At 36.3% G+C, this 23356-nt stretch overlaps 3 protein-coding genes and 1 long non-coding RNA gene across 4 annotated transcripts; 1 reads left to right on the top strand and 3 right to left on the bottom strand.

Annotated features, from left to right (window-relative positions):
- The first annotated feature begins 1003 nt into the window (after window positions 1-1003).
- Window positions 1004-9963, top strand: LOC116108451 (KH domain-containing protein HEN4-like). Its single transcript, XM_031394700.1, has 8 exons — window positions 1004-1100; window positions 2014-2665; window positions 5756-6229; window positions 6321-6566; window positions 6680-6886; window positions 7245-7297; window positions 7386-7480; window positions 9810-9963. Exons 2-8 carry the CDS (start codon window positions 2027-2029, stop codon window positions 9821-9823), a joined length of 1728 nt encoding a protein of 575 aa, XP_031250560.1. The 5' UTR covers window positions 1004-1100; window positions 2014-2026; the 3' UTR covers window positions 9824-9963.
- Window positions 9964-12454: 2491 nt separating this feature from the next.
- On the bottom strand, window positions 12455-13682 carry LOC116108457. The gene is made up of 2 exons (XR_004124643.1): window positions 13492-13682; window positions 12455-12886 (listed from the first exon to the last, which is right to left on the bottom strand). It is a non-coding gene; the product is annotated as an uncharacterized LOC116108457 (long non-coding RNA).
- Window positions 13683-15720: 2038 nt separating this feature from the next.
- Window positions 15721-17717, bottom strand: LOC116108442. Its single transcript, XM_031394691.1, has 3 exons — window positions 17688-17717; window positions 16977-17581; window positions 15721-16610 (listed from the first exon to the last, which is right to left on the bottom strand). The coding sequence occupies exons 1-3, from the start codon at window positions 17715-17717 to the stop codon at window positions 16337-16339; spliced, it is 909 nt and encodes a 302-aa protein (XP_031250551.1). The 3' UTR covers window positions 15721-16336.
- LOC116108441 (disease resistance-like protein DSC1) lies at window positions 17441-22324 on the bottom strand. Its single transcript, XM_031394690.1, is given in 5 exon segments — window positions 17441-17581; window positions 17688-18938; window positions 19030-19326; window positions 19837-20578; window positions 21757-22324. Coding segments are annotated over 4 exon segments (2619 nt in total). The 5' UTR covers window positions 22236-22324; the 3' UTR covers window positions 17441-17581; window positions 17688-17837.
- Window positions 22325-23356: the final 1032 nt, after the last annotated feature.

Below are 23356 nucleotides of genomic sequence, written 5' to 3'. Positions count from 1 at the left end.
GATGTTTTCTTTGTTTGTCCTCACTGTCTCATCTGAACAACATTTAGTGCAAGTGAAAGAATTTTAAATGAAAGGAGGACTAAACTATCACAAAAAATGATTGAAGTCCTCACATGCTTTGAGATTGGGAACGGTCGCGACAGCAGATCAATACGAGGTTGTTGATGATATTTAATAGAATATTTAATTTTAATATAGATGATACGGAAGGGGGGGCTTTAGTCAACCCCCAAATTAGTTGTTTTGTAAATTGTAACTTGTAAATCAATTGTCAATTATTGCACTATTTTTTCCTTACCAAGTTTTTGTCCATTGGGTTTTTCTTGGTAAAGTTTTAACGAGACAATAATTGTTGTAATTTCTATTTATTTTTTGATAAATGAATAAATATAATTTTTCTTATTACAATTTCATTGTATTAAAATTGAATTAATATTTGAAATGTAACAAAAAAAAAAAATTTAATTGAATTATTATATTTAAAAAGTAACTAAAGAAAAAAAAAACTACACAAAAGAAAAAATTAAAAACAAAAAAAAAAAAAATTATGGGCAAACCCGGCCCGACCTGCATCAAAACGCTGGGTTAGGGTTGGCAGGCCGGGCCAACCTTTTGGTCAAGAGGCGGGCCAACCCGACTGCCCTTGTTGGCAGGCTGGGCCAATTCCTATAAACCGTCACGGGTTCGGTCAGGTCAGGCCGGCGGGTTATTTTTCAACTCTAGACTTGTATCTCATGCGTATAAGCCTATTCTTATGTCTTCTGTAAATGCCAACGGCCGGCCGACCCATTCGCAATAATTTTTACCGATTGGATCTGTTTGTAAAGAGCCACCGGGCCACGCTGGGCCGACCCATTAACAATTACATGCTGTAAGCGGAACCCAAAGAGAAAAAGAATAAAATCGAAAGCCCTATAGGAATCATCCAGCCTCTCCCACCTTTCTTCTCTCTCCTTCCCCCACAAACGGAGAGCGCCACTCGCCACAGCAAGCGCCAATAACGTCTTTAACTACCTTCATTTGTTCCTTCCTCTAAACCAAATCACTATACTTTTAACTGTCTAACTCCTTATTATTTAGTCTCTTTGTATCAGTGTCAGGTACATGCCACGCGCATTTCTCAACACTTTTAGAAACCCTAATTTCTCTGTAATTTAATGGTTTTACTGAGAATGTTTTGTTTTCCAGTACGAAATTTTAGGAATGGAGTTTAATTCGGTTTATTCTTTGTTTTGATTGCGAATACTATTCTTTCTGCGTTTAATGATGAATAAAATAAGAACTGTTAGTATGAGTTGCGCGGTTATAATCTTTTTAAGAAAATTCCTGAATTTTAGCAATATTTGAACCCAGGGAGCTGGCTGTGAACTTGCTTTAAATCGATTAGGTACTTTATTTTGGTGGGAAATATTATTGAATTGACTATTACAGTCCAAGTGTAGGGTTTGATTTCTTCCCATGAAACATAGGAAAAAATTTGGGGGAATTTTGTGGTTTTGGTGTATTTCTAGAACAAATGCTAATCTTCTCCTGGGAGGGCAGAGACTGAGACATTGAATTTTGTGTTTAGAACTTAAAAAAAAAAATAGTGTTTTGCTAAGTAGAGTAACAGTGTTACTACAAATTAAAGTGGGGACAAAAAGAAACCCGTGGATGATGCTGGAAGTGATGTGATTGTATCAGTAATACGAATTCTGTTTGGAAGTTTCTTGAGCACTAGAGAAAGCCTTTCTACCCCTTGGATTGTATCAGTAATACGAATCTGTTTAGCAGTTCTTGAACACTAGAAAAAGCCTTTCTACCCCTTCCTATTACTACTTTTTTATGCACTGCAATTTAGCAGTTTCACTGTTAACCTAACTACATTGTTGGGTAACAATGTGAGCATATAACGGGTTCTTATGGTAATTTACAAAATGCTCATTACACCGTGGACCTGAGTACATTGGTTTTCTGGTGATCTTTATCATTGTTTCTCAGACCATTCATTGCACATATTTATTGTACTTGCAGGCTTTGTGGAATTATGGATGTAAACAAGAAAAATTATTTCAAGAAACGTACAAACAACCAATTTAAGAGAAAAGGAGCTGGTATCAAGAAAGCTAAGTGGAACAATTCTAGCCGTGAACAATCTTTGGGGAATTCTCAACCTGCTGACACTGTCTATCGCATACTTTGCCCTTCTAGGAAAATTGGTGGTGTTATTGGAAAGGGTGGCAGCATAATCAAAGCCCTAAGGGAAGAGACCAAAGCAAAGATTACTGTTGCTGATTCTGTTCCTGGTTCTGGTTCTGATGAGAGAGTAATTATTATCTATAGTTCTCCTACAAAAAATTCTAGGAAACAAAATAGTGATGAGGATTCAGCTGCTGAGACTGAAAAAGAGTCCATGGAGCCGCACTGTGCTGCCCAGGATGCTCTTTTGAAAGTTCATGACAGGATCATTGAGGAAGATCTTTTTGGTGGAATGGCACCTGATGATGATAATGAAAACAATGATGTTACCACTAGACTGCTTGTTCCAAACAATATGGTAGGGTGTCTTTTAGGCAAACGTGGAGATGTTATTCAAAGATTGCGAAGTGAGACGGGGGCAAACATACGAATTCTTCCTGCGGATCATCTTCCTGCTTGTGCTATGGACACTGATGAACTTGTACAGGTAATATATCTACTGTCTTGATTGCCTTTCTTATTTTGGACTGCCATTTATACCTTTGATATAGGAATTTTCTTTTCTGCATAAAGAGTTCCTGTTGTATCCACATCCAGTCACTTGGCACATTCATTGCTTCTTGAAGAGGAATTGACCTATAATGTGTCAAACACTCCAGTAATAGTCTCAAATTACTGGATTACAGGGACAATGTAACAGATGGTTTTTCATTCCACATTGAAATGTGGCGTGGGAATGGAATATTAACTTTAATTAATTCTGTCTAGGTTGCTTTAGATGAGATATTGGCTCATGTAGAAAAAATTGACAAGATATGCGGATGTGGTATCAGGCTGATGTGATTATTCTTGTCTTTTTAAAGTTTGTTATGATTTGTGAACTTTTCAATATAGACTTTCTTTCTTATTGGAAAGTTCTGCTCCCAGTTGACAAGCTTTATAGGGTGTTAAGCATTCTTTCTTACTGTGATCAAACGGACTTATGTTGGACTAGTAATTTTATTGGTGCATCTTGTAACTTCTTAAAACTTTTAACTTGATAACCAAAAGTTATATTCATATGTAAACTTGTTATGTTATGCGTAAAGATCTTCTTGGTCACCTACCCAGTGAAAAGTTAAGAATTTCTTGCTTTCCAAAGATTACAAGGATTGGGAGGTTCTCAGTTTTGAAATTGAATTAGCTAATCTGGTTTGGGGGATTTCTGATGTATATAAAATGGGGTGTACTAAGATGGTGTTGCTTTTCTGCATTATTTTTATGCAGTTTTTTTTCTTGTTATGCTAGGTTTTCTAAGCTGTCTAAATGTTTGATAGTAGGAGATAATTATTAGATTGTCTGGCCTATTTATATGTTAATTGTCCATTCCTATTAGTTAGGACCTTGGTTGCCTAACCACAACACCTTTCAATGAGATTTTGCGGGTTAGTGATTTAACCACTTGGTCAACATTCTAAGATTGTGACTGTCTTTTGTTGATTTAGACTGTGAAATGAGGCTGCTTCTGGTTTTTGGATTTAGTCTAGGTCTTCTCATAACCAAGCCTTACCAAATGGAACTTTTAGCAGCATTCATCACTAAGCAAGGACTTCTCTTGTCTTATTTAAAAGGGCCCATTGTATACTAAGGTTAATTGATTTTTCAAGGACCAAGGTGCTATTGATGTTACATGTGTAGTCGTTAGATGGATAAATTGAATCCTGGCATAAGACTTATCATTTGTGTCTTGGGAACCCTTGATCCTAAACTCAGTGTAGTAGCTTTAGGTGTTACTTCCTGCAGTCACTTGTTGAAGTTTGCTCGTTTGGAAAAGGGTACATTAGAAAATTTTCATAAAAGGCTTATTAGAAATTAAAATTAGTGTTGTTATGTACAAGAATTCGCAGTGCCCGAGAATGTTCTAGGACTTGCAGTATTTTAAGAAACATATCTTTTTTCACTTTTGAGATTTATTGGGACCTTTGTGAATCGGTATTGATGGATTTCTCACTTAAGTTCCACCTTGTGAATCAGCATAGTGGGCTGCAGGTGCTCTTTTCCAGAGAGGTCAGTGACTGTCTGCTTTCTTAAAGAGCTGAAGTGATCCATTTAGTGGTATAAAGTGTTCCAGAAGGAATTAGTTTTTGGCGCAAGTTTGAGTTGGAGAGAAGTGTGTCCAAACATGAAGGCACCTGGAGGATTCAGTCATGTTTTGACTAAGTGGTGGGACGCAAATGCTATTGATGATATCAGGCCTGCAGAAGAGGTGGGTAGAGAGATCTTTGCTTGTGTGGTTATGTTGGCTCCAAAGGAGTAACCCAGTGAACGACCCTTTAGGAATATAAGTTTTTAGCAAGTAATCTTGCTTGTCATATTTTGAGCTTCTGTTATTTTCTCCTTGGTCTATTCTTTTGTTGTCTCTTGGTCATTTCCGTGCTGTATTAATTTTCCTTTTGGAAGATAGTTTTAAATTTTTCCTTGACATTTCTGGATTATGCCTACCTTACTTTCTAAAAGTTTTAAAAGATTTTCAGCCTTTTATATGATGAATATATTCCATCAGTAAACACTATTTTATAGTCAATTGCCCCAGCCCACATGCATGGATACCAGAGCTATGTTCCTAGTTTGAGTCTCTATGATAATTTTCAAAATGTGAAATGCAATCTTATTTAGTATAATAATTTATAATTTTGGCTGCATCTTGGCTATGTTTGCCTGTATTCTGTATAATTAGGTACTGCCACACTGGTTGAAGGAAGGAATTCATTTTGAATAATTTTACTAAACAACATAATCCATAAATCTTCAAATCTCATCTGATACGGGAGTAGTGCAGCATGATTTTGATACCGGTTTTGACTTTGCTGGGTTCAGATCAATTGGATTGTTCCAATTGCATGATTTATTGTTTGTGGTCTTAAGTTGGGTGAATCCAAATACCTTGAATTTCAGATTTTGATGTGTTCTTGATTCTTGATCTGTGATTCATTGGTTTTCGAAGGTGTCACAGCTATTGACAAGTCTCAAATGCGTAAGGATAACTCCTCACTTCATGAGCCCTCCTCATTTGGGAGTGTGCTTGATTCTATTATAGGTACTCGACTATCAGTCTGACCACCCTTAAGTAGTATCATTATTATTTAGAGTTGGTATAACTTTCTAGCATATGTCAATAGCATGTCTCATTGATATAGTTCTATATATATCTCACTTAAGTCATATCTTAAGAGATTCAAGATATTTTGTTGCATCTTGGCTGCTTCTGAATGTGTATGTATGAAATTTATGCTTATGTTACCTGTGCACAGACTGTAAAAATCAACTTGATTGATGTATTCAAATAATTGAAGATGCCATGATGTTACTGAGATTATAGCTCTCTGTTATCAACGACACCATTTGTACGGTGTACCTCATTCTATCTGCAACTTATACATTGTGAATTCCTTGTTCCTAGACCATTATTTCCTTGATATATTTTTCCTACATTCCTGGTTGAACTATGATGTGCTTATAGTTTGGGAAAATTGTTATGGACAATATTGCATTGTCTTACAATTCCCTACAATGTGTAATTGTATAAAGTATTTTGCAGATATCTGGAAAACCAGATGTTGCAAAGAGGGCTCTCTATGAAGTGTCTACTCTATTGCATCAAAATCCACGCAAAGACAAACCTCCTACAAACTTCCCTGTGCCTTATGGGGGTCAAAGTTTTCATCCTCCTGGACCTCCCACGACAAGTGTGCATTCACCAGGAAAATCAATGTGGCCACCTAGGAATTCTAGTTCTCATGGTATGCCACCGATGCCATGGATGGGGGGATATGGAAACCAGCCCTCTGGATTTGGATCTGGTGGCTTTAATGATGTTCCTCCTGGACACAGGGGAGAAACTTCAGCTGAATTTTCTATGAAAATTTTGTGCTCGGCAGGGAAGATCGGTGGAGTTATAGGCAAGGGAGGCTTTAATGTAAAACAGTTACAGCAGGAGACTGGAACTAGTATTCATGTTGAAGATGCATCGACAGATTCAGATGAGCGTGTGATTCGTGTCTCTGCTATTGAGGTCCCATCTTTTTTCTTTTCTTATTACACGTAACTACATCCCCATCTTTTACTTCATATGGTTTTTGATCATTGTAGGGATATTGTTTCAGGGGCTTTGGAACCCAAGATCGCAAACTATTGATGCAATCCTTCAGCTTCAGAATAAAGCAGGTGAATTCTCTGAGAGAGGTACTATCGTTACTAGACTTCTTGTTCCATCAAGTAAGGTTGGATGCATCCTTGGGCAAGGAGGTCATGTTATCAATGAGATGAGAAGGAGAACCCAGGCAGACATTCGTGTTTACTCTAAAGATGATAAGCCTAAGTGTGCCTCTGAGGATGAAGAGCTTGTGCAGGTGATATGATTGCATAAGGCATTTCATTATAGACATCGCCTTATCAAATTGAATTTTTTGTTCATTCCTTCAGCTTTGCATCTATGAAACGAATCCTTCCCTTTTACATTCAGATATCTGGAAATTTTGCTGTTGCTAAAGATGCTTTGGCAGAGATTGGATCAAGACTTAGAGTGAGAACTCTGCGGGATGTTGGAGCAGAACCTGTTCCTGTTGGGCCTGTCCAGCGATTTGGCTCTGCTGGAAGCTTACCAGGCAGGGGACCCCCATTATCTGGCACTATGAGAGCCGGCAGTTCTGGTGGATATGATTCTCTCAGGGTATTTGTTTTCTATTTCTTTCCTCTTCATTTTCTTATAAATCTTGTTTATTTTGTTTACTCTGAGGTTAAGTGTTTTTGTGCAGTTGTTATAAAGGTTAATTGTCATACTGCTTATATGGACTGTTTTATATTCTTGAATTGATCAATGTCTGATAATTAGCATTCTTGAGATAAATGATTTCAATTATTATGTTAATGTTATCATGCATGATAGCTTGACATTTATTATAGTTATCTTTTCCTGGAGGCATATTTCAAACTAATGAGCAAGCTTCTTTAAGTGTTTTCAATGTTTTAAGATTACAATAAATATATCTGTCAGTGATAACTGGGAATTTATTGATGCTCTTCTGAAGGGTGGACGTGACTACGAACCTCAGAGTTATCCTGTTCCCCCACCTGCTACTGGGTACTGGTGCCTTTTGCATATACTTCTGTTACAAATATTATGTTTAAATAGTGTGATTGATTCTGTTGTTGGTCTGTGAACATTTCAGGTACCCAAATATGAACAGTGGTTTGGAGACCAGGATTCATAACAACACAATTGGTTATATTATGGAAACTGGGGGGAGCAGCATTTCGAATGTCGGTGAGGTATTTTTTTTTACCGTAATTCTAATAGAAGGGATGGAATGTTAGGTATAATTACGGTGGGACTAACTAGGATGATCAACCTTTAGTTTATGTAGAGCATGTTCTAGTCTTTTGGGGAAAATTGGTGATTATTTATTTATGGTTCTTTCTACCTTATGAGGAAGGAATCTTAAGAGGAAAGTTTGGGCCATTGGATTAGGATTCTACCTTATGAGGAAGGAATCGTAGGAGGAAAGTTTGGGCAATTGGATTAGGATTAAGTAATCTTCATGGAATGCTCCTAACTTGAACGTCCCCAGCATCTAGGATGGTAGAAATCTCCTATATTTGCATATCCCTCTAGATGCATTATGGTGTTCAGTAAATGATGCATCCTAAGCCTCTGAATCACTAGAGCTGTTTTAGCCTCTTTAAAGATCTTAAACCATAGTTTTAAAGGAACTGAGCAATGAAGAAAAATATGGTTGAAACTTTGCACATCGTTCTACACTTAAAACACCTATTTGGAGAGAGTATCATTTGGCTTCCTTTTCTTTAACTTGGGGTTAGAATGTAATTGTAGTTGGTAGTGTGGCTATGCTGGTGGCTACACTTCGTAGTGGTGGCTCCTATCCTGGATGATAGAAATTTCTGTTATTTGGATATCAGAAAATAAGGGCTCATTTGGGTCACTATTTTAACCCTATCTTACTCTACTATCCTATCCAAATACACATTTGTTTCAATATTCAAAATTCTCTTCAAAACACAATACCATTCTAATATTTTGATTATGTTTAACCCCTTAGTTTGTTAATTTAACTAAATACCCCTAACAATAAAAGTTTATAAATTGACAAAAACACCCCCACCCATCTACATTCGCCAGATTCCAACCACCACCGTTGGAAAGTGGTCGAAATCTGTCGTAATGGCACACTACCGGCTGGATATGGTCGGTAGTGACCCGATTTGGCCGGAAAAGGCCAAATCGAGTCACTACCGACGGCAATTCTGGCCGAAAAAGGCTAGATTTACGGTTGTCAGATCTGGCCGGAAAAGGCCAAATCGGGTCACTATCGACGGCAATTCTGGCCGAAAAATGCTAGATTTACGGTTGTCAGATCTGGCCGTTGACGGCGAGATCTAGCCAAATCTTTTGGCCATTGATGACGACCATATCTTGGCCGTCGTTTCGCTGCAATAAAGCCCGTCTTTCTTAATTTAGTCAAAAACAAAACTTTCACAGGTTCGATAGGAGCTCATCAAACTGAACTTGTAGAGTGAGACCTGTGCTCAATATGGTTTAGTTCAGAGCTTTTTTTCTCAGTATTCTTCACCACATCCTTGTACTCACCTTGGTATTGTTCTTCGTTCGGCGCTTAGCTCATTCTTTTACCCCTTACATCAAAGGGCCTTACTCAGAGATAGAAAATATCAAACTAAACAAACAAGCTCGGCTGGCTCATCAATGGTTCACAGGAGGAGTAGAGTGATTAGCGGGAATTGGAGATTGCTCGTTCGCTAAAGTCTTGTCTGCCTGCTCTTTGATTCAATACGTTCCTATCCCCTAGGGAAGTTTCACGTTGGCGAGGCTCCAGTCTTCGGCGGGTCACGGTTACTTGACTTAGAATAGAAAGGCGAACATCTGGGCAAGGGAAAGCGCAGTATGCCTGGTGCAAATGGCTTTCTTTTTTCATGATATACCAATCAGAATGGAGGGCCCCACCTATGTGCATGATTGATAGAATCACTACTTAGGGATAAGGAGAGGGCGGTCAACTTGATGCAGGAGAGGCATGAGTGCAGTTTGATCTTGACGGCTAAGATCTGGTCGTCGTCAACGGCCAGATCGACGTACTACCGGCCATATCCAGTTGGTAGTGCGCCATTACAGCAGATTCTGGCCACCTTCTGACGGTGGTGGTTGGAATTTGACAAATGTGGGTGGGTGAAGGTGTTTAGTTAAATTAACAAACCCAAGGGGTTAAAAAATAATCTAATTATTTTCAGAAAATGTTATTGAAAATTGTACAGGAAACTTCTTCAAATACTACTCAACTCAACTTTTTTCAAAAGACTATTCTAGAAACTTCCAAAATAGTGAATCAAACGGAGCCTAAATATCCTTAGATGTTTGTTTTATTATTTTTCTTTTCATCCTTGCTGGTAGCTACATTTCTTAGTGGCTCCTTTCCAGGGCATTTATATGAATATTACAAACAAAGGATTTTATTTTTTTGAAATGTCAGATTTGCCAGAAATATTAAAGGAGCTTATATAAAGTGTATAATTATATATAATATGGCAGATGGACTTCTAATTGTCTCTTTCATAAATTCTAGGTTGCTGGAGCTAGGATTAAGCTGCAAGATCCTCAGTCCGGTGGCTCTGAGTGTGTGGTTGACATCCGTGGATCTTCTGAGCATTTGGCAGCTGCACAGAGTATACTTAAGTCCTATATGACCTCTTCTGGGCCGAATATGAGTTCCCAACATGCCCCCTACCAGAGCATGGACTCCCAGCAAAACTCGTATCAGAACATGAGTGCACAACCAAGCTCGTATCAAAACATGAATGTGCATCAAAATTCATATCATAGCACGACCGCGCAGCAGAGCTCATTTCATGACATGAATAATGCGCTGCCACTAAGCTCATATCATAACATGAATGCGCAGCAAAGGTCGTATCATAACATGAATTCACAGCAAAGCCCCTATCAGGGCATAAATGCACAGCACAGCCCGTACCGAAACATAAACGCTCACCAGAGCCCCTACGCGACGACGAATGCTCAGCAGGGGGCCTATCACAACATTAATGCTCCACCNCCATCCATCAGATCCAAAACAACTTTTGCAGGATTCAAACTCGCCTTTTCTATTTCCTCCTCAAATGCTCTCTCCAGCTAATTTGCCTTGTGTCCATCCAGAGCACTCCACAACAAACCTTATTCTTACTCTAACAATCCTTCCTTTAAAGCTTTTAAAAAAAAAAACTCTAAAACCACCTTCACAATGCTCCTATCATCTTTAATAATCTGACTATCACCAACATCCAATATGTTTAATTTTGGCTAATATAAAAAGGCTAATCCATGGTTTCAACAATATCAGCACCTCCTGCCTTTAGGATATCGTTAACTTGAATAATAAAGATCATATCCCATTTGAATGTAAGAAGTAAGGGATATTCTTACAATTTCACAACTCAAAACAGGTCAACTATAAAACTAATAAAAATAATTTAGGCTTCGTTTGGTTCGATTTTTAAACACTATCCTATCTTACAATCCTATTCATATCTTAGCCGTCAACAACAACCAAGTCTTTGGCCCTAGATTTAACCACTTTCGGCTAGATCGACGCACGATTGATCAAATCCAGTCGATCATGCACCATTCTGACAGTTTCCAACCACCGTCCAACGATGATGGTCGATTGTCGATAATAGTTAAGTGCGTAAGGTGTTTTTGTTAATTTATAAACTTTAATTGTAAGGGTGTTTAGTTAAATTAAGAAATATTTTCAGAAAACATTTTTCAAAAATAATCTTATCCTATGATTAAATAGTATTTAGAATAGAATACTATTCTAAAAACTTAAACTAGCGCAGCCTTAATATTAGGGGGTTTCATATTCATTAATATTAGGGGGTTCTGTACAGTCGGATCCACACTTGAGAGTGAGTTTGTAAGAGAGTAGTATTAGGGTTCAAATCTGCTTTTCATTGGGAAAGTCTAAAAAGACCCCTAGGTAAATGAAATAAAGATTAGGAAAAGAAATATATCTATTTATCCCCAAAGATAGAATTCTAATTCTAAGTTCTTCTGGAACACTCTCTTAGCTCTTGTTAGACTTAAGAAAAAGAAATCTCGAGGGAAAGATAAAAACCAGTCAGATGCTAGTCTCTCAGTCTCTGCCAGTTCCATTGAGCCAGTTGGAGAGATTTACTTCTATTTAGTTGATGTTTTTTCGGGCTTTCCTTTGGGTTTCATACGAGCCAAAAGTAGACTTCCATAGGAAGGAATAAGGTCCAGATGATGGGCTAATAATAGATAGATTGATTTACCGACTTATCATATCACACTAAACTGCTATTCCTATAAGATAAGAACAAGACGAGCACGAGAACTCGAATTACACTGTTGCGCACCTTGCGCACTCTGTAAGGGATGAATTGTGACGGGGAGACTTGTGACAGGGCGACCGCTGACCCTTGACCAGGAGGAATTCTTAAACCTGGCAAGCTAACTAATTAGAAGATTCATTCTATGGAACTAAACTCAAGAGAAGGTACGATCACAGGGATTATGGTTGTTCACGCTACCAGATGAGAAGAAGGAATTCTATCGAACTTTTCACTCAGGCATAGGCGTCCAAGGTCTTTGCTTGGCGTCTTGCCCACTTTATTTTCTTTTTCGTGTGGAGAGCCTTTCCATGCCACCAATGGCAAATGGTCTAGTCCCGAAGTTGGAAGATTCATCTACAAGTTCAAACCAAAGGTTCAGTTCAAAGCTAGGACTCATCCCAAAGGCAAGGTTTGGTTAATTGGTAATTTTATAAAGGATAAAGAAACAACTAAGAGGGGTAGACCCTTAAACAAAACATCCCTTTACAAAAGCCAAAGAGACAACTCAGGCAAAAAGAACCCAACAGAGAGGATAAACAATCCTTAGATCAAAGCTCACAAAAACCAGCCATCAAAGCTTGCCAAATCAGACCCCTGTGCGCCCCGAACAATCCTTGTATTCATTAATATTTTTGCAACCATAGGAATTGTTATTAATATATCAAACCACATAGATCTAGTTAATATTTTCCTTATTTCATTTTACAATTTTTTTCAAACTCAAACTTTCAATTTCAAATCTCTTATCAAAGTCAAAACCAGCAACAAAATATCTAAGATCCTCCGGTTATCAGATCGAAGTTAGATATGAAAACAAGTTGGATGTGGGTCTTGCGCTCTCAATGAATCCAAACAATTTACAAATGGTATATGGACATTCTGCAATCGACAAAAAAACATGGTCAGAGCCATCCTTCATAGCTTCAACAGACAACAGATAACTCAGTGGGGCTACAGATTCATGACCTCTCCAACCGAGCCAGGAAAATGATACATTCTACTTTATGAAAATTCTGAATAATGTTTTATATGTTCCCATAATAACTAAGAACCTCTGAAGTATCTCCAAACTGGTATTTTTAACAAACAAGAATTCCCTTATTCATCTGATCCTTTGTTCTCTTCTAGTACCACCTCGCAAAGCTCAGCTCTCTACTCTAAATTCTTTTTGTCCAACGGTATTCCTTCCACTGAATTCTGGAATTGCAATACTGTTGCAGCAGATACTGGCCAGACAGCAAATGAAGTAAGTTCTTCCTCTCATCTTCTTTCAATATGATACTCTTGTCTAGAAACCAAGACAAACATTACTTAGAAAGAATCAAAAGAAAAGATAGTACCAAGTGATGCAGAGAACAAATTCAGCATTAACGCAACTACAAAGAGAAATACTGAATTAGAAGCCGGACTCAGGAACTTTTCCACTAAATTATATGCAGAGAAAAATATAATAAAACCTTGAAGCAATTGCAGTTGCCAGCATTATCCGCAAACGAAAGTCATGTAAGTTACAAAGCTTCATAAGTTTAGTTTAGTGTCAAAGATGTCTGATTAGACAACTAAAATACAACTCCAAAGAGCTGTTATTGATTAGCATACCCCATATATGCAAAAAGGAAAATCATTTTTGTTCTTTTTGTAGTCTGGATATCATGAGTAGACAGCCAGTTGACATACTTTTTAATTTGTTATTAATAATTCTTTCCAAATAATAATAAAGCAAGACATTTCATGCAATGTCATAATCGGGTTGAAGGCTCACGGCTGACAATATGGAAGAGAAGAGTTGGCCAGTGAATGCAACACCCATCTATGGAGGAAACTAAGAAAAAGGACTTTTGATACAAAGCTTGCATTATTTGTAAATGTAAAAGATATATGTTGAGCATGAACCTGTTGCCACATTTTATCCATCCACTGAAAACAATCCAAGTAACCTTCAGTCTCTACAGGCTTGTTGAAGCTCTGCATCTGAAAACGACTACACACCCTGCTAATAAAGTAATAAAATAAATGGCCAGTATAACCCCAAAAATTGGAGGAATGATTATACAAAATCAACCTGCTAATGTTATCCAAAGTATGTTCATCAATATTAGCTTGCCAAAGCCTAAAATTTCATCATTCAATACACCAGCACTGTAAAGTGTTCAATGGCAGAACCTAAAACTAAATTATTGCCAGCAGAAAACAGAACAGTTAAAACATAGAGTAAGCCCACTTCCCTTGTTAGGCAAAGGGGAAAAAAATTATAACCTCGTTCATAAACTCATCCAGATCGTCTGCTGTCTCCATTTCATGAGTCAATAACAAGACTGACAAATGGAAGCACATCATCAACATTTAGGAGCTACAACTGCTAAGACTCAGGATGAATACGGCTTATGCAACTGTGATAAAGCAATCAAGCATTTTTGTGACAGTAATTTCAACTATTACCTCTTCTTTCATCTTGTCATGGAAGGTTGACGGCAACATGTTAGGAATAATTTGAGAAATACTATAGCAAGAAACTGCAAATGGTACTAACTTGAAAAAATCAGTTGTGGACTGTGTAAGTTGTTTCCTCTACCTTCTAAAAAGACCCTTCCCTCTGGCAAGTTTAAACAGTAACCATAAACATATCCTCACATTAGCCCAAAGTAATTTTGTAATCAACCAATAACAATGCACGGTAGACTTGAATTCATCTATCTAATGGTGGATCTTCATTGCCAGTATTCCTAGTAAACGTCTAACTCACCTAATTTTGGCCAGTATATATGATACCATCTAAGGTGGAATATTAACTTGCTGACTTCTTATGAATACCTAGAGTCCATTATCTAACTACAGTCCTAGAAAATGCAAGGACAGCCAAAAGGTTCACAAGTACTGATGATGAAAGTTGTATTTATAAAAAATCAAAAGTTGAAAGCTAAGTTAAGCAAATCATTTGCACAATGAATGCATTATAACAAATTATTTTATCGATTATTGCTTCCCTGTAATGCCTTGTTCTATTTTCACATTTACGAATGGTAACAGCCAAAATATATATACTAGACTAGACAACAATAAGAAAAAAGAACTGCAGAGTTTCTGTGCAATAAATAAAAAATGGAGAAAAAGAAAAGCTTGCAACAAACTGATTTTTCCATTGCTCACCATCATTAGTTGTCCTTTGAGATGAGATGGTTGTCAAGATATGAAACAATTGAATCTTCAATGGCAGGTGGTTTAAAAATCTCCCAGAAACAAAGGGTTTCATCAGTCCACCCCAGCTGATACCAACATTTGGCCATCGAGGCAAAACATTGACTTAAGGAAGTCAGCTGCATTTATTTAAGAATACAAGATACTGGGTTCCAAACCAAAGATAGTCAGATAGTCAAACCTGAGAAAGCTCAAGGACTCTAAAGCGTTGCAGCTTTACTCCCCAACTTTAGCCATTGCAGGCTGTTTCCAAAAGCTCCACTCAGTATCTCTTTTTGATACCAGTTCTGCTCCAGTCCACATATCTGGATATGTTACATCAAATTGCCATACATAAGGTAAAAAACAAACACTTCACAAGTATCGATAGGCAACAAAAATGTTATCATAGATGGAAATGTCTCTTAGATGGCACCAATAAGTTGTAGTTTCTATAGAAAACTCATAAGAAAGAGTGAATTATTTCACTTGCCTGTTCTACAGTATTGCTGATGCAGGTCCTCCATTGTAAATTCCATATCGTAATACATCCATCTTCTGTGCTTCCTCCAGAGCCAAGAACGTTAGATTGACAAGGAACCATGCAAGGACCTTAACTGCATCACAATGCGCAATAAATCAGTACAAGAATTTGGTTGAACTCAATTTAGAAGGCCCCCATAAGTATTCAAGCTCATCATCACCACCGGTTGCCAGTAGATTGCCTTTAGTAAACCATTTGTAGCAGTGTGAGACCAGGCCCAAGGGACTCCAACAGCATTTATACCTCTCCAGCAAGAATGTTATTTTTCACCAATCAATGAATTTTCATATTAAATCTATCCCTTGTAGTAAATGCATCCAAGAAACCAACATAAATACATGTCATTAGGTGCACAGCCAAATGCAAAGTACAAATTAAGCGTGAATTTAAATATGTTTTGTGGCTTAGTGCCAGTTTGTAGCAGTGCCTTGGCGTCTTCCATTCTCACGTAATCAATACAAAGATTGTGGATCATGAGTTTTTCTACTTAAACATAATATATAAGCAAAGCTCAAATCCAAACCATATCAAAATGTCATATTGAACAAATAAAATTGAGCTTTTCAGTTTCACTAGTAAAATTGTGATAACTTTTTCTCAGAGGCTTTGAATTATCCAAAGTATAAATGAACTGTTTGACGCAATACTTTGAATGAATTGAGATAATTTTTGCAAACAATATCTAACAATTGCAAATATGAATAAACAGTATTTTAAATATTTCTCTAACTGTAGATATAAACTAACAAATAACTATAATTATCCAAGCAGTATATCCTCATATTGATACATATTATTATTCTCATTAGAAAATAACATTCAGCTTCTGAACTTACTGAATATTTATTGAATATGAGAGCAAAATTAGATAGATATATTTGAGCCAGAAATTGAAATTCAGACTTACCAATATGATCACAAAATGAAAGTACAAGATATAGGCTTTTCCCATTCAAAAGAATTTGAATTCCTTAGGTTGTCATTCATCTTCATCATAAAGGCAGACCCTTCCACTATGTTTTACCCATCATTGTCTTTATCCGAATCAGAGATAATAATAATAGGTGAACTGACAGAATCTTGAGGGAAATCATCCAAATCCAAAGAAGTAAAGGGCTGTGATTTGACCAAATCTCCATCATTGTCTTCATCCGGATCAGAAATAGAAATAGGTGATGTAATAAAATCTCCAGGGAATTCATCCAAATCAAAAAGAGTAAAGCTAATGGGTTCATTTGTAGTTGGACTGAACTCTTCCCCTTCTTTCTTGTGTGGTAGTAGATGCACCCCAGACCCTTTTACATTCAAATTGATACCATAAGAAGCAACAAAAGCATATCAAAAATATGAACGAACAATTAGTATATGATGAAATAAATCCTTGCAATTCATATGGATCAGGAAAAGTTAAATCTATTTTAGTCTATATAGGTAATACAGCAACTAAGACAAAACCACATGCACAGTAAAACATGTTCAATTGATCATACATATATAATATTTTAGTAACATTTTAGGATTGAGATGAAAATTATATACATCATATTTGAGACCAGGAGAAAATCATTCAGAAATCAATCACACGAAAATAGTGTAGAGCATGGAGAGAGCATTACTTAAATTACATGCAGCAAAGAAGACATACATATTATTTAATTACCTGGAGCCAGATTCGCCTTTAAAGAATTTTGAAGGTTTCAATCTCTTAGACTGTACTTCTTCTTGCTCTTCCTCTTCGCCAAAGACAGGACATCTGGATCTTTTCATAGGTTCCTCAAACTCCTGAGTGTACAATAAACGGATCCCACACTTCTTCAAATAGAGTTTGGCTTGGGAATTGATGTTGTCCTTCGTATCTTTAGTAATTTTACGAAGACAAAACTTATTGCAACTGAAATTGATAATGGCCTCCGTATTGCAAGGGAATTCACGGAAATCAAATTGATTGCAATTATACCCCAGGAATATGTGATCTGACTCAATATTCTTGGGTTCATTAACCGAAAATTGTTTTTTAGCAACTCTATTGTAACCATCTTCGCATTTCAAATGCAACTCATACTCAATTTGCATGTGATAATCACCTTTGTAAGAATGATTATAATTTTGGACTCCGACAAAGGCACAAAAGACTAAACCCAAAAACTTATGATTGAATGAACCTTGTGGTAGCTCTATAGAAGATCCACAACTTTGAATGTTAAACCAATCTGGAATTTCACTTCCAGGGAAACACATGACACCGTCTGGAAGGCCAACTCCACGCTGTACCATAAAAATTGTTAGTTCTAAATTTTTAGTTTAATATGATTTTTTATTTATAAGAGAGAAAGAAATTGAAATCATATGGGAACGAGAGAGACTGAAGTACCTCTCTAAATTCCAACCATAGAGAGTACATTTCCGATAAAGCATCATTCAAAACGTTTTTGAGAACATTCCAATCCAGATTTAGGCAGTTGATGAAGCTAAATCTCCGGTTGTACAATCCACGATTTGGAATTATCAAACTTGATAATGCTTACAGCAATTTGCAACCCTCTGCCTTTAGTTGTAGTATCTTACAAGGAAGTTTTGGTAAGGATTGAAGCCTCATACAAAACCTTATGTCAAGGAGCCATAAGTTAGAGAGGTTCACGATATTTGTTGGTACGCTCTCAAAACTATTTCCAGCTAATTCTAAATCTCTAAGTAAGGACAACTGGCCAATATTATCAGGTAATTTTGTGATATTGCAGTGATTCAAACTTAATCTCTTTAAAAATAGCAAACCTGTGAAAGCACAGGATAGCGAACACAGCAGCTCTTGACTGTTACATCTCTCCAATCTCTCTAAAGATAAATCATGAAGGTTTTCCAAACGTACAATAGACGAAGGTAATTCTCTTATAGTAACTCCATTAGCTTCTAGCACTTCCAAGCTTTTTAAATTTCCTATGTCTTCAGGCAATCTGGCAAGTTTCGAACAACCAGAGATGCAAAGATATCTTAAAGACTTCAATTTACAAATACCGTCTGGAAGACTCTCAAGGCTTGAACAATCTTTAAGAGTCAATCTTACTAGACTGGATGCATTCTCAATTGACGAAGATAATTCTTTTATAGCAGTTCCATCTAAATGTAACTCTTTTATATTGCATGGGATCCCTAAAACAAACTTTAGATTTGACAAACCTGAAAGAGTAAGGTGATGAAGAGATTCCAAATTACAAACACTGCTGGGAAGACTTTCAAGCCTTAAACAGTCCTTAAGATTCAATTCAACTAGGCTAGAAGGACTTTCGATGGAAGAAGATAATTCTTTTATTGCAGTTCCATCCAAACACAATCGTTCCATATTACATGAGATCCTTGGAGCAGTGTTGAGCTTAGAGCAGTTTGAGATGATAACATCTCTTAGAGACTTTGATTGAATACCAAGTGGAAGACTAATAAGGCTTTTGCAATTTCTTAGATTCAAATGAACAAGTTTATTGAGATTCCGAGATGGAGAAGTGATCTCCAACAAACTTGTACAACCTTCTAAAATCAAGCTCTCTAGATTAGGAGCCCTTGAGAGGTCTGGGACTTTAAGTAGATGATATGAGTAACTTAGATTAATGTATTTTAAATGAGCAAGATCCTGTAACAAAAAATGAAATGACCAACACAAATTAGACAATCTAATATTTAAAATATATAAAAGAGAATTTTCATATGAAATCAAAATATACCTTGACACTAGTCCAAAGTTGATTAAGTTTGCTACGGTGCATCTTAAGTACAACAAGGTTCTCCGGACAAAATTTCACCGGCAACGACTTGAAGGGGTAAGCATCCCAAGAGAGGCATCTTAGCTCTGTGAAATCAAATTCTAGGCCTTCAAAACCATACACCTTACTGTAATTATATTTTGCTTCATCTGCTATCAAGAATCTTATATTATCCATGTCTGAGAAAGCATGAGGGTTTAAGTCTATCTTTCTCATTTTAGACATATCAATGTGTAGGCCTCTTATTTTATCAGTTCCCTACAATCAAATTCAAATATAAGTTAATAGCATAATTACAATTACCTCCCAAACCCCAAAGCCTGTTACCATTGAACTACTGTATAAGGAAAAATGAAACAAATAATCACCTAATTAAAACTTTTCGAGATATCACAAATAATATAAAATAGAAATTGGAAGTTAATGTCTTGCATACTTACCAGATTTTTTTTCAATACATTATAGACATCATCATGATGCCATAATCGACTACGTTGGCCAAGTTTATTAACGGGCTCTTGTCGAACAATTTCCCAACCCATTTCTCAAATCAAATCATGCATTCCTATGGTGTTGTCTGAAATAGTTATAAGAGCTCTATCAATAAGAACACTTATTCCAATATGTGAGCTGAAGCTACCGACTAGATATTTATCCCATCCTTTAAAGAAGCATGCAATATCTAGAAACAAATCCTTCTCTCTATCACCTAATCCATCATAACTGATCTTAAGCACTGTTTGGATAACCTCATTCGGAGATTTTTTTTAATTCATCCAGTGCACTTTCCCATTCAAATTGTTCTCTACCAAGCAGAAAGCAAGCTAAGACTTCAAGAGCTAAAGGCAAACCTTGTGTATAACTTATTACTCTATTTGATAACTTCATATAAACTTCATCAATTTGATCATTTCTTTTGAAGGCATATTGTTTAAATAGTCGAAGAGATTCATCACTACATAATCCTTCAACCTCATATATGGTAGAATCATTCAGCCCACAATTTTAAAGCACTTGTTTATCCCTCGTAGTTATAATGATTCGACTTTCAGAACCCAGGTATTCTAGATCTCCAATTAATTCTTTTATTTGTTTCAAATCCGTCACATCATCAAAAACAATAAGAACCTTTTTATGTCCAAGCCTTTCTTTTGTGAATGTGAGTCCTATATTGAGCTGTCCATCCTCTAATATTGTAGAAAAAAGTTCTTTTTGCAAGTAAGATAGTTGATTTTTATTTGATGCTTCCCTAACGTTTCGAATAAAAGAAGAAGCTTCAAATTGACTAGAGATTTCATTGAAAACTGCATTGGCAAGAGTAGTCTTGCCTATACCACCCATACCCCAAATTCCTACTTTACATACTTCATCCGACCCCTTCAACAATAAAGATTTAATTTTCTGGATCTTCATTGCTACTCCAACCAAGTTCTTGTTATCACTAGATGACATATCATTCAATCTCTTCAAAATATGTTCACTAATTGTCTCCATAAGTTTTGATTCAGACCTACAATTGAAACAAGAGGTAAAAACAACAATATGCTAATCAATAAATTAATGAAAAAGAAATAAAGACAAAGTCTAATTTATGGCCTTGATTATGAATTTGTGCTGGGATGATTGGTTAACTTAGCTTCTTTGCTTACAATAAGAAATAAATCTTTTATAAAACAAAGATCTATGAAAATAAAAATATGATATCAAGCAAACATAATACAATATGAGAAGTAAAAAATAAAATATAAGAATTCGTTTGGAAAAGAGTGGGGTTTGTTCGTAAATTTGAATTGTTGAGTGAAGCTTTAAACGGTGTCGTATTCCACCTATCAATACGCTGTCATTTTAATGTTAACTCAAGTGACGAATCTCAGCCGTCGGATGCAGCCTGATCTAACGACTCTCACCAGCCCAACAAGTCAAAGTATATAAAGCCACAAATTCTGAAGGGAAAAAAAAAACAGTGATTAGAAAACTCTATTATTCGCGTTTTGCAACAGGGTTAGGGTTCTTGTGTTGGTGCTCTAGATCAAGTCTTGTAATCGGATCACTTTTTGAGAATATTGTGAGTAAAAGGATTAGGTATTCTTCTGGTGTAAGCCTACAGTTTTCTGGGTTTGCTTATTGTGATTACAGTGAGATTTGAGGGTTTTTTGTAACGGGTTGAGAGTTGAGTATTTCGGGTGTGATTTGTGTTGTACTTGTAACACTTTGATCCTTATAGTGTAGTGAGTCCCAATTTGCTTGGAGCTCAACGTGGATGTAGTTTATTCCATTGGAATAAACGAACCACGGTAAAATCTTCCGTGTTCTTGTTTCTTGACTGTTTGCTGATAGAGGAACAGGTTAGGTTGAGTTTGATTGATTCTTAACATGGATGTTTAAAATTTTTCTGGGATAAATTTAGAAATGGGGTTTAAATTTTAATTTAAGATGAAAGATGGGAAGCCAATAGTTTGTTGTCTTCCGTATCTCAAAAGCGGAACATGTACAGTAAACATTGATGCTTAAAAACAAAAATCTGCCTTCTGATGAATTTAAAAATATAGCTTTATGAAAAGATAAGTTAATTGTTAGTTATCAAATTAAGAACTCTTTTTAAATATGTATTTATGTTGAGAAAAAGAAAAAGTATCATGCAAGAGTAGAACTTCAATGAGAAAATAATATCAAAGTAAAAGCATTCACCTGATGGAATTTGAATCGAAGCCAGATAGATTGGCTGCTTCCGTCAAAGCATTCCTCCATCTCTGCACCATCTCTTCTCTTTCCCTAAATCTTACTTCATGCCCAGCAAATGCATCTCCAAAAGTCCCCGTTTGTTTTCTTACATGTGATGGATCTACATGATAGAAAACTGGTATCACAATCTGACCGTACATTCTCCTGCATTTGACGATCGCAACAAGTTCTTCGAGGCACCAACTAGAAGAAGCATATCCTTTAGAAAAAATGACGATTGAAATCTTTGATCCTTCAATTGCCTTCAAAAGTGATGGTGAAATCTCATCTCCTCTTCTAATTTTATCATCGATGAAATATTTAATCTTTCTCCGGCTCAAAGCTACATCAAGATGGCTAATAAAACCGTTGCGAGTGTCCTCACCACTGAAACTAAGAAAAACATCATACTTCACTTGGTGAGTACCCGAAGAAGAAGAAGCCATCGAACTTGGCTTGAAGCGATCAGACTGAATCTTCGGAGTTCTTGGTAAGTTTACTTGATATATGTTTACTAGCGTTTGCACTTCTCGCAGAAAAGGGGAACCAAAGGTAAAGTTTATTTTAGTTCAAAATTCTCTCTCGCCTTTTAAATAATTATTCCTTCAGCGTTAGAGATTTGAATATTGAAGTATGACTCATAAAGGGAAGAATTTAAAAACTACCCCTGAGGTTTAGCTGATATGAAATGGGTGACATTTATGCACAAAATTATCAAGAAGTACCCCTAAACCCTAATGCCATTAGAATGATTAACTATTAAAGGATATTTAAGTCATCTAACCAAAGATCGTTATTAAAGCTACCATAGTTACTAGTTAGTAGTTAGACTGGAGAGGATTTGTGGGGCTGTTGACTTGTTGCATTTCCATTGGGTAAACAAGAAAGAAGATAAACAATTTTGGGAATGTTGTTTGGTTCACTTGTAGGGTTAACTGCATTTCTTGATAACTTGATTGGAGTTGCCCAAATAACAAATTCTTTCACACATAATAAAAGTGAGGGTAAAACATTAATCACACATAAAATATAAATTTAAACCTAACATGCTCAAACAATGTTAGGTGCCAAGGGTATTTTTGATAATTTCGTCTGTAAGTGTCACACATTGATGTTTGCTAAATCTCAAGGGTAGTTTATGAAATTCTCCTATTCATAAAGTTTAGGGTAATTAAAAATTATTATTATTGTTTTTGCGGCACCACCATGGGGCCCATCTCTCTTCTTTCTTGAAATGATGTGCACTTTTTCCTCTTTTTATTTTACTGGATAGATAAAGAATGTGGAGTTAAATAATTAATTAACATATAGCATCATGTGATAAAGCGAATGCACGTAAGAGCAAACGAGCATCATAATACACATTAACAATTACTTAAAAGAAGATTCTAATCAACCATGAATACTTGTAAAACATTCTTTATAAATTTCTAATCAAATTATAGAAAAAGAACATAATTTAACTGAACTCAACAATGAAAAAGGTTTATAATTGAGGAAATGGTTTTTAACCCCGATCATTTTATTCTTTAGGTGAAGACAGACACTTAGTTTATGTCTACCTCAA

Source organism: Pistacia vera, unplaced genomic scaffold (genome assembly GCF_008641045.1).
Source record: "Pistacia vera cultivar Batoury unplaced genomic scaffold, PisVer_v2 Contig564, whole genome shotgun sequence".
Taxonomy (NCBI): Eukaryota; Viridiplantae; Streptophyta; class Magnoliopsida; order Sapindales; family Anacardiaceae; genus Pistacia; species Pistacia vera.
The sequence above is the reverse complement of the archived record's forward strand: the minus strand, read 5'-3'. Positions and strand labels throughout refer to the sequence as shown.

Coding starts and splice junctions, on each gene's coding strand:
- LOC116108451 (XM_031394700.1), top strand. CDS start 2,027: ATGGATGTAAACAAGAAAAATTATTTCAAGAAACGTACAAACAACCAA. Junction 6,230..6,320: donor TTCGTGTCTCTGCTATTGAG/GTCCCATCTTTT, acceptor ATATTGTTTCAG/GGGCTTTGGAACCCAAGATC. Junction 6,567..6,679: donor AGGATGAAGAGCTTGTGCAG/GTGATATGATTG, acceptor TTTTACATTCAG/ATATCTGGAAATTTTGCTGT.
- LOC116108442 (XM_031394691.1), bottom strand. CDS start 17,717: ATGTACTCTCTATGGTTGGAATTTAGAGAG. Junction 17,582..17,687: donor TATGGTTGGAATTTAGAGAG/GTACTTCAGTCT, acceptor TTTATGGTACAG/CGTGGAGTTGGCCTTCCAGA. Junction 16,611..16,976: donor AAAGGCGAATCTGGCTCCAG/GTAATTAAATAA, acceptor GAATGTAAAAGG/GTCTGGGGTGCATCTACTAC.